At 58.8% G+C, this 10,099-nt stretch overlaps 1 protein-coding gene across 1 annotated transcript; it reads right to left on the bottom strand.

Moving 5' to 3' along the window:
* Nucleotides 1-6,884: 6,884 nt before the first annotated feature.
* RTP5 (receptor transporter protein 5 (putative)) lies at nt 6,885-10,099 on the bottom strand (the record flags this gene model as incomplete). The annotated part of the gene is given in 7 exon segments (XM_079924387.1): nt 6,885-7,381; nt 7,468-7,813; nt 7,816-7,892; nt 7,895-8,224; nt 8,227-8,293; nt 8,297-8,360; nt 9,948-10,099. Coding segments are annotated over 7 exon segments (1,533 nt in total).

The raw sequence follows: 10,099 nt of genomic DNA, 5'->3' as shown, positions 1-10,099 counted from the left end.
AAGTGGGGCATCGCCAGAGAGGCCCCAAATGAAAGGCGCTGAGCTGGCCCAGGAGCCCAGAGGAGCCGTGACCTCACTGAGACCAGCACCAGCGTCCCGGCCTGCAGACACTCCTGGGAGCCGCAGCACAGGGCACGAACAAGAACCGCCACGCCCTGGAGCAAGGGCCACAAGGGGACGAAAATGGAACTAAAATGGACCCGACAAGCAGCAGACCAGCCTCCTCACCAGTCAGGGCAAAACTCAAGCTCCGAAGGAAGGAAGTGGATTCTCGGCCCCAAACCTGGCCACCATCAGCAGCGTCAGGACCCCAGGACGGGTCGCCAAGGAAACAGGGATATGTCAGTATTTTGACTGTTAAAGACTACACCCCAGGGCTTCCCTGGTGGCGCAGTGGTTGAGAGTCCGCCTGCCAATGCAGGGGACACGGGTTCGTGCCCCAGTTCGGGAAGGTCCCACATGCTGCGGAGCAGCTGGGCCTGTGAGCTGTGGCCGCTGAGCCTGCACGTCCGGAGCCTGTGCTCCGCAACGGGAGAGGCCACAACAGTGAGAGCCCTGTGTACCGCAAAAAAAAAAAAAAAAAAAAGACTACACCCCAAATCCCATTTTGTCTTATCTAGAGAGAACTGCTGGATACTGCTGGATAACGCAGAAGAGAAACTTGAAAAAACTGCAGACGTCCCAGGAAGCAGTTCTTAACCTTCTGTCTCTGGGAGCTAGAATTTTTTGTTTACTTTCATAATGAAAATGGACCAAGTAGTTCAAATCACAAATACACAAATACTAATGGTATTAGTATTAATACTACAAATAGTAATGATATTAGTATTAATGGTATTAGTATTAATGGTATTAGTATTAATACTACAAATAGTAATGATATTAGTATTAATACTACAAATAGTAATGATATTAGTATTAATACTACAAATAGTAATGATATTAGCGGTTCAAATCACAAATACTAAGCGTGCAGTTCTTGCGAGGCCCCCGGAGCAGCAGCGCCTCCCAGAAGAAAGCCCACACCCCGTGTCTAGAGTCACATTTCCTGGGAAAGGAAGCAACATGGCCCTCTGTCCCACCCACTCCTCTCAAGGCCACGCGGGGGTCAGGGCACACTCACCAGCCCCTTTCTGACTAGAGCTGTATAACTTTCTAGATGGGAATGCCAGACTGCCCTAGCGGGTGAGAACATCTGGACTACAAAACAGATGTGTTTCCTAATTGACAATGAAAATTAATCAATAGTCAATCCAAGAAAGAAATAGAAAATTTTACTCTAGCCAACCTCAGGATTATAACTGCAGAGAGTCTTTCAGAAAGCTCTGGGGAGTGCTCTGCCCATTAGAAATCAAAGCCCATTTACATAAGGTCTTGAGACAGTTATGCATCAAGTGACGTATTATTGACAGTTTACGTAATCCAGACCTGCACATACAGAGTGAGTAGTGGGGCACAGGTCCTTGTGGGCCCTCACAGGACTAGGAAGGAAGGTTCCCTCCTAAGGAGGTCTGGTTGACGCAGACGCACAGCACACACTAAAGGGGACGGAGGAGGCCCAAACGGGCAAGGAAAGGTTTTTGTTTAAAATTTTTCTCATCTTGCCGTAAAATATGAATTTTATTTCATCATAGTGAGAGTCAACAGTCTGCCGTCTAATCTTTCAACTAAGAGAACAGGTGATGAAAAGATGGGGCAGCTCACACCCGGTGCAGCCCAGCCGACCCCATCCTCGGGAGGGGCACCAGCTAGTCAGGTTTGGCCAGATCAGGCCCTCTGCCCTGCGTGTGGTCTCCTGAACCTGCTCTGGAAACAGGCTGAGGAGAGGAGGGGTTTGTGTCCCCGACCGTGACCCTATGGCCTCTCCCTAGAGGGCAAGAAATCAGGAAATCGGTCACACTTTAAGTACCCCATCCTTGCTTGAACTAATAGCAATTACATTTGAAACGTGTCCGCCTTTAGTCCTCCTGGCCCAACGTGGTCACTCAGGCTGCACAGGGGCTGGGGCGCCGGCTGCCCTGGATTTGAGCCCCAGGCTCGCCCTTGGCGTTTTATCCAGTGTCCGCGAGCCTGAACTTCCCTTGACCGCGCACTCACATAGCCCGCACGCCTGAATGGGGGGGGGGGGGGCATGGGGGCGCACAGGTCAAGTGTGGGTATTGCTCTCGCTTTCATCGTATTCCTGAATCTTAATTCTGAATGAATTATTAAGTAATTAAATGAGTTTTAATTATTTATGAAACCGTGTGCTAGTGATGCTGACGATGGGTGGAGTTTGCTGGGTTTTAAGGAACCTTCTGATTAAACAGTAAACAATTAAAACAGTTAAAACAGCGGCAGAGCCTTCCCGCCTCCCCCATCGCAGGACTGCGCTTCCCGCCAGCGGCCACTCGGGGGCGCCGCAGGACAACGCGGGCGGCCGGGCGGGGGCTGGAGGAGGGGCCGGAGCTGGGGGCGGGGGCCTGGGGCGGCAGGAGACCGAGGGGCTGGGGAAGGGTGGGAGGGGTGGGGCTGGGCTAGGAGTTGGGGAGGGGACTGGGAGTGCCTACTGAGGACCCCCGGACCCGGAGGCGCTGCACCACCCCCCTTATGCCATCCGTGATGCCTCCCTCTGCCCACTCCCTATTTGGAGGACCCTAGCGCTCCCCACATTTTCTGCTTCCGGCTGCTGTGGGCCTTACTGAAGTCCCCGTGTGCTCACACCTAAGGGGACACCGCTCTTCGCAGGTTCCTAGGGCGAGGGGTGCTGAAGACCCAGAGGGGCCATACGGGAACCCGACCCTCCCTCTCCCTGCACGTGCGCGGGCCGGGCGGGCGACGGGAGGGACAGAGATGAGGTCAAGGTGTGTGGCCAGCAGGGCCCGGGGAGGCACAGACCGTTACCGTGAGTCCAACAGGCCCAGGACCGCCCGCCGCACAGCGCTGGCCGGGGATGTTGGGGGAGGGGCAGGTTACCGTCCGCCCCGGGTGGCCCAGCTGACCACCAGGAGGTCCCAGAAGCCAGGAGCTGGTGCAGAGCCCACCCATACGGGAGGGAGGGGGTTGGGTGGTGGTGCTGGGGGCAGATTCCCCACACCTACCCCAGGGCCGGGGGTGACTCCGCCCTCTGAGCCGGTGTGGTCAGACTCCTGGACTGAACACCTGTTATGCACCCACAGGAAGAGTGGCCAGCACTGAAATTCTCAGCTGTCACAGCATCCAGTTTAATCCACCCAGGCAAGCTTTGCATCTGGGAAATAATTTTAGTTTATCTACAAGTTGGAAACCATGGAGGTGACGCTGCAGTTTGGCCAAGGCTGGGGAGGGAGAGACCTGCGCCAGCAGAGGTCACACTGGAACCAGGAACAGAGGTGACGCCTCTATGGACCGCACAGCCTCCACGCAGCCATTTCCGGGCAAAGCCAGAGAGCCAGAGGCCGGGGGCCCCTGACACGTGGGGGCAGAGGGAGCCCACCCAGTGTCCATGCTGAGCCCAGCGCAGGAACTGCCATCAGAACCCCCTTTCAGTCAGAACCCCCGATTCAGCAGAAGTGCTTTATGCACGCTTAGCATATTATCAGTTAGAGAAGGGCAGGACTGAACCTCTGGGAAAACAGACCTCAGAACTCGGAGTGCTCTCAGAGCCATGGGGGTTGGGCTTCTCAATGTAGAGCCAGCAGTTCGGCCCTGGGCTCTGTGAATGGTTAATGAGCCCAGGGATTCCAGTTATTAGAGTAATGATTTTCTGTTTTGGCGAGGGGGGGGGGGCGGGGTGTTTGGTTTGGGTCTTGGTTTTGTTTTTTTGGTTGCGTTGGGTCTTTGTCGCTGTGTGCAGGTTTCTCTAGTTGCGGCGAGCGGGGGCTACTCTTCGTTGCGGTGTGCGGGCTTCTCATTGCAGTGGCTTCTCTTTGTTGCGGAGCACAGGCTCTAGGTGTGCAGGCTTTAGTAGTTGCAGCACGTGGGCTCAGTAGTTGTGGCTCGCGGGCTCTGGAGCGCAGACTCGATAGTTGTGGCGCGCGGGCTTAGTTGCTCTGCGGCATGTGAGATCTTCCCAGACCAGGGCTTGAACCCGTGTCCCCTGCATTGGCAGGCGGATTCTTAACCACTGTGCCACCGGGGAAGTCCCTAGAGTAATGTTCTACCTCTAGTGCCAGGTTGGCTAGCCATGGAGGACTTTAATTTGGGCATGAAATGGCCATGGTCTTACCAAGGAGGTGATCCAGAACTGTAGGTTAACAACCTAATCTGTGGTTTCCTCTGCTGTATCTTCAGGAAACACCATATCTCCTGGGGCTGGATTGAGATAGGCAGCCCAAAGCAGTGTACAGGAAGGACCTAATTCTTGGAAAACAGGTAGACAAGATTATGGGTAAGAAGACAATGCTGAAATCTAGTCTAAAAGCCAAGGCAGGGTTGAAAGTGGAAAGTGAACAATGAAGGCCGAAGTCAGGACAGGGGAGAACAGACAGAAGGAGGAAGCGACTGAAAAATAACTTTGTGCAAACGCTGAAGAAATAAAAGCCCCCTCGGCGCAAGAGTTCAAGGAGGCAATTGCCTCCGAGTATGTGACGTGGGGCTTAGAGACAGCTCCCTAAAGGAATTGTGCAGGGCCGAAGAGGACAGCTAGGCGGGGGAAAAGACTACCTGAAGCTAAAAGAAAACAGAATCAGAAAAGGTGGCCCCGGGAAGGGAGCTAAGAGTCAGATACTAATTGCAAGCAGAGGCCGATGGGATCCTGTGTTGTTTCGGATATGCATATTCTCCCCCGTCTCTGTCTCTCCTCTGCTCTTTGCAGTGAACTGGAAACAATAACGCTGTCTCCTCTTACTCATTCTCAGCCCTTTGCACTCAAATTTCATCCCCCGCACTCCACTCATCATTGTGAAGGTGGTTTCCTAACTGAAGTGGCTTCCTAACTGAAAAATCCTATAGACTGACTTATTTTAATCCTCATTTTGCTACTTTTATTTCCATCAAGCCTCTTCTCAAAAGTCTCCTAATCAAAAGCCTTCTCTCAAAAGAGAGGCCTTTCCTGATTCCCCCAAATAAAACAGAGCTTATGTCATAAAAAAATAAAAAATAGGGGCTTCCCTGGTGGTCTAGTGGTTGAGAGTCAGCCTGCCGATGCAGGGGACGCGGACTCGTGCCCCGGTCCGGGAGGATCCCACATGCCGCGGGGCGGCTGGGCCCGTGAGCCATGGCCGCTGAGCCTGCGCATCCGGAGCCTGTGCTCCACAACGGGAGAGGCCACAGCAGTGAGAGGCCCGCGTACCGTAAAAAAAAATAATAATAAAAGTAAATTAGAACCCCAACCACCACAGACACCACCCAGCTAGGTCGTCACACCACAGTGTAGACGGGAAAACCAAGGTGGGAGGCTCAGTCCTGCTCTCAGGTGAGGGTTTCACCCAGTGTAGACAGACCACTAATAGTGGAAGGGTGGATCCTGCACAAAGGGTGAGGATCTCACCCAGTGTAGACAGACCACTGAAGGTGGGAAGGTGGTTTCTGTCCTAAGAGTGAGGGTCTCACCCAGTGCAGACACACCACTGAGGATGGGAAGGTGGTTTCTGTCCTAAGAGTGAGGGTCTCACCCAGTGCAGACACACCACTGAGGGTGGAGGGTGGGTCTTGCACTAAGGGTGAGGTTAGCACATAGGCCACCTGGTGACCTGGCCTCGTGCTGTCTGGTGAGGCTCTGCTCAGGCTGGCTGAGGTGTACGGGCTCACGTCCCGTGCAGGTTTGGCCTTCCGTGTAGGGTGGAAGCTTCCGTGGCTCTGGTGTCATGTGGGGTCTCTGTGAGCAGGCCTGGGGAGGGCACATGCCACCCTGGTGCTGATGTAAAGCCCCCTCCTCCCCTGCCACCTCAGGCAGCCCTGTCTGTGCGGGAGCCCCGCCCTGCCTTCCCCACTCACCCTGACGGCAGGCCTGAGGGCAGACTCTCCAGTGCCTCTGGATTCCGTCCACTCAGCCCTCCCCACAGGGCAGGCCTTCCCAAACTCTCATCCAGCCAGGGGATGCAAGTCTCAGACCTCGGGCTCTGCAGACAAACCCCCCACCAGGGTCCTGGGGCCGGCTCTGCATGGGGGGCTACAGGGCGGCCTGACCCAGCTGCCCGCTGTCACGCCCCCAGCTGCCTGGGACCCACATGGCCCAACACCCCTGCCCCTTAGAACCGGACCTACGGCCTTTAAGATGGAAATCCAAGGTGTGCAGACAAGTGACAGAACAGTTTTCTGACCTACAGCACAGATGGAGTTTCTGAAACCAAAACAGCGCTGTGGATACAAATGCTCCGGGGGAGCCGTGAACAGAATCCGGTAAAGCGCTGGCTGGCCTCCTGCCCCTCCCGTGGGGAAGCTGCCCCCTCAGCTACTGGGACCCTGGTGTTGGGGGGGGGGGGGAAGAGGCTTGCCAACCACACCTCAAGGGGCTTTCATCTTCGCAGAGTGGGTGGTGTAGGACCTCCTCCCCCCACCGCCCACCCCGCCCTGACAGCCTGTGCTGAACAGATCCGAGCGTCCCGTCCGGGGATCCAGGAGCCATCGAGGGAAGGAGACCCCGCGGGGACTGGGACCCAGGAGTCGGCCCATGTGCCCACCTCGCCCTCCCACCTCACACCTTCAGCTCAGCCCGAGTGCCGTGTGGCTGCTGCTTCCTAACTTTTATTTTATTGGAGTGTAACACACGTACAGAAAAGCGCCTGGAACACACACAGTCAGCTCGGGGGACGATCACGGCGTGAGCTTCCACCACAACTCATGGCAGGAGACAGAACACGGAAGCAGGGGGCGGCCAAGGCGGCCGGGGGCTTGCTGGGGGGACAGGGAGGTCACTTGGCTCGCTGGCTGCCCGGGCGGCCCTGCTGGGGGGTGAAGCAGGGACCGACGAGAGGCGCCACACTTCACACCCGCGGGGAGTGGTCAGGGCTGAACTTGTACAGGTACATTATCCAGAGGATGCGGACGGTCATGGAGACCCAGATCCAGACTTCTTCGTAGGGGTCGAAGCGGAAGCCTACGGCCCAGCAGAAGTCCTCCTCCCAGTAGCACCCAGGGCCGGACTTGCCCGCCCTGGGCCCCGGCTGCCTCTGCTTCTTGGAAAAGCCAGGGGTGGCAAGGCCATTGCTTTCAGGGCCACTGTCATCACTGCTAGAGCCCTTGCTCTGAATGATACTGAGGACGGAGAAGGGGATAGTGACGGAGCCCTCGCTGATAGGGACAGGGCCACTGGCATTGGTCCCCGGAAGGGGCTCACGGCCAGTGGTGGCAGGGCCGCTGCCGCCATCCCCCTTCCCTTTGCCTTCAGTGATGCCAGCAGAGGACGCCCCGCCTTTGCCCTTGGTGGCGAAGATGAAAGGGAAGGTGAGGGAGCCGTAGATGAGGTCAAAGGGGTCCTCGCCTTCAAGGACCACATTGGTCAAGGAAGAGGGGAAGGTGACGGAGCCCTGCCCGTTGTGCCTGAGGCCGATGATGTAGGTCACTGGCCGCGGGCTGTTTCCATCAGTGACTTCAGTGACGGCACCGCTGCTGCTGAACGCGGGGCCCCAGCCATCGTCTGCATCTCATCTCCATCAGGGTCGGAGATGCAGCCGTGGCCTTTGTAGATAAAGCCTGTCATCTCCTTGGTGCCGCTGAGGACGAGGCCTTTGCCGTGGAACACGGGGACTTTGATGTTCACCGGGAAGCGTTTGCCTTTGGACGTGGCCTTGGAGCTGGTGGGCAGGTAGGGGGAGCCCCTGCCAACAGTGAGCGGCCCGGTGGGGTCGGCCACGGGCCCCTTGTCCTCGCGCACAAGGGAGAAGGGGACAGTGACGATCTCCTCATCCTCTCGCCGAAGAAGTCCCTGCTCTCGGAGAGGGGGTTCTTGATGAAGTTGGCCACGGAGAGGGGGACCGTGGTGGAGTTGGGGTGTAGCCCCTGGAGCGGTCCACCATAAGCCTGCAGCCAAGCATGCGCAGCTGTTGGCTGGCGGTGGGGGCGTCCACGTTGCTGCCACCATACAGGGTGAACCTGCCCTTGCTGGTGCTGGGGCTCTTGACCTCGGGCCCCCAGGCGGGGTCCGGGGGCTTCTGGAAGAAGCAGACCCCCAGGTCGCAGGCGTCGCAGTGCTCGCCGAAGCAGATCTCGGGGCACTGGTCGGAGCCTGGGCCCTCCCCGTAGCACTTCTGCGCGATGAACTGCACCAGCTTGTTGAGGAAGAGCCGCACGCTGAGCAGGCTGATGTGGCAGGCGGCCCCACCCGCGGGCACAGCCGGCACCGCTGGGCCCAGATGCGCACCTTCACCAGCCCCTGCTGGGCATCCTCGTCCCACTACAGGTGGAAGAGGATGTGCACGTGGGCCGAGGACCAGCCCCACTGGCAGCGGCCACACTGGAGCCTGGGGAGGAGAGAGGGGGTGAGCGGGGCCGGGGTGGCCCTCCCCCGGGCCCAGCGGAATTCATGACCCCAGCCCGTGTGTGCACATCCCTCGCTGCACCCACAACCTGAAAAGCCAAAGCCGGCGCCTTTCATCCATTCGGCACCAAGACGCTCTCAGCGGCAAAGCCGCGACTGCACGCGCAGGGCCGCCTCTGCGCCTGCTGCTGCCGGTCTGTCGCCTGCTGACCTGGGTCTCAGCTGCTCGAGGAGACGCCACCAGGACAGTGAGGAAAGGAAGAGCTTCTGTGATGCCCAGTGAGGGGGCGGGGGGCTGCAGAAAGGACCTGGGGAGCCCACCCCACGGGAGAGAGGCCATGGGGAGGCTGGGGGCGGGCAGAGGAGCGTGAGGAGAGCGGTGAGGGTGCCGCTCCGGAGGCTGAAGGCCCTGTGTCCTTCTGTTTCCAGACTGTCAGGTCACAGGTGAGTGACCCTCTGACCCTCACCGGAACTTCCCCTGATGGTGGGCTTGTCCCCACTGCGCCCCCGCATGCAGCCTCCAGCACACGTGGCCGGGGAGCACCTAGACACGGATGGTGCCCTGGGGACTGAACTTCCTCCTTTGTTAATTAATGAGCGCGTCATGGCTACACGTGGCCAGTGGCTGCACGTGGAGAGGTGGGTCTGCCCTAGTGACCATCCCACCAGCTGGCATTTCTGTCCGTGAAAACAGAAAACCAAGATGTACTCAGGGTCCTCGTCCCACCTGTGTAGAGCGGCTCCTCTGTGGGGCCCGGGTACCCACAGAGTACCGGGTTGGAAGGGGCCCCTCAGATGCGCCGAAGGCTGTTACTTCCTGACACCTGGGAAAGCCGGCATCCCAGCGCACACCTGACTCCAGGGATTTCGGACGCTGGGGAACTGGGGCGGGACTGGTCTGCGAGGCCCCCTCTCCCCTCAGCCCCCTCCCAGCTGGCCCCTGGGGGACCAGGCTGCCTGGCTGGGCAGGGCCCCTGCAGGTCTGGCCCGTCCTGGCTGCTCTGACGGCAGCTGGCATCACGAGGAAGAGCGAGGCTCACGTGGTGACCCATGGTCCCGGGGGCTCGTGACGTGGCCCGCACTCGGCCACAGCCCAGGCCGGGGACATCCTCCTTCCTCTGGGGCCCGTACCCCCTTCTTCAATCCCCTCAGGCCTCCCTGCAGTGCAGGCCCGAGCGGCGACCGGGTGCCTGCCCACACCCTGCTCCCGCTGTCAGCGCTGCCACAGAAACGAGGAGATGCTGCAGTGAACAAGCAAAGTCCTCCACGCAGGGGCAGCATCACCACGCCAGCTGCCCCTTGGCAGGGCCCCAACTGGCCTGGCAGGGCCTCAGCTGGCCTGTGCTGAGAGGCAATGAACAGACTGCTCCCCCAACACCCCCACTTCCCGGAAGGGAGGAGCAACACCCGACCCACCCGCCCACCTGTTGGGTGTCAAGGCCAGGCAGACACACGGACCCCCCGCCGCCTTCCTCACCGGCCAGGCCACACCCAGCCTAGCCAGTGGTTAAGTAGCCTCGGCCCCTCCCTCCCAGGACCCCACAGGAGACCCCCCCCCCCTCAGCCGCACCTCGAGAGCCCCCGCAGCCGGTACTGGAAACCGCTGCTGTCCAGGTGCCCTGAGGCCAGGTTCTCCTCGGGGACCAGCTCCCAGGTGTCCTGGGGCTTCCTCTTGGCCATCAGCTGGGCCAAGGTGGTGGCCCACACATCCACGCCGTCCAT

This window comes from Stenella coeruleoalba, assembly GCF_951394435.1.
Source record: "Stenella coeruleoalba genome assembly, chromosome: 6".
NCBI lineage: Eukaryota > Metazoa > Chordata > Mammalia > Artiodactyla > Delphinidae > Stenella > Stenella coeruleoalba.
Note: the sequence above shows the minus strand (reverse complement) of the source record. Positions and strands in the feature narration are given on the sequence as shown.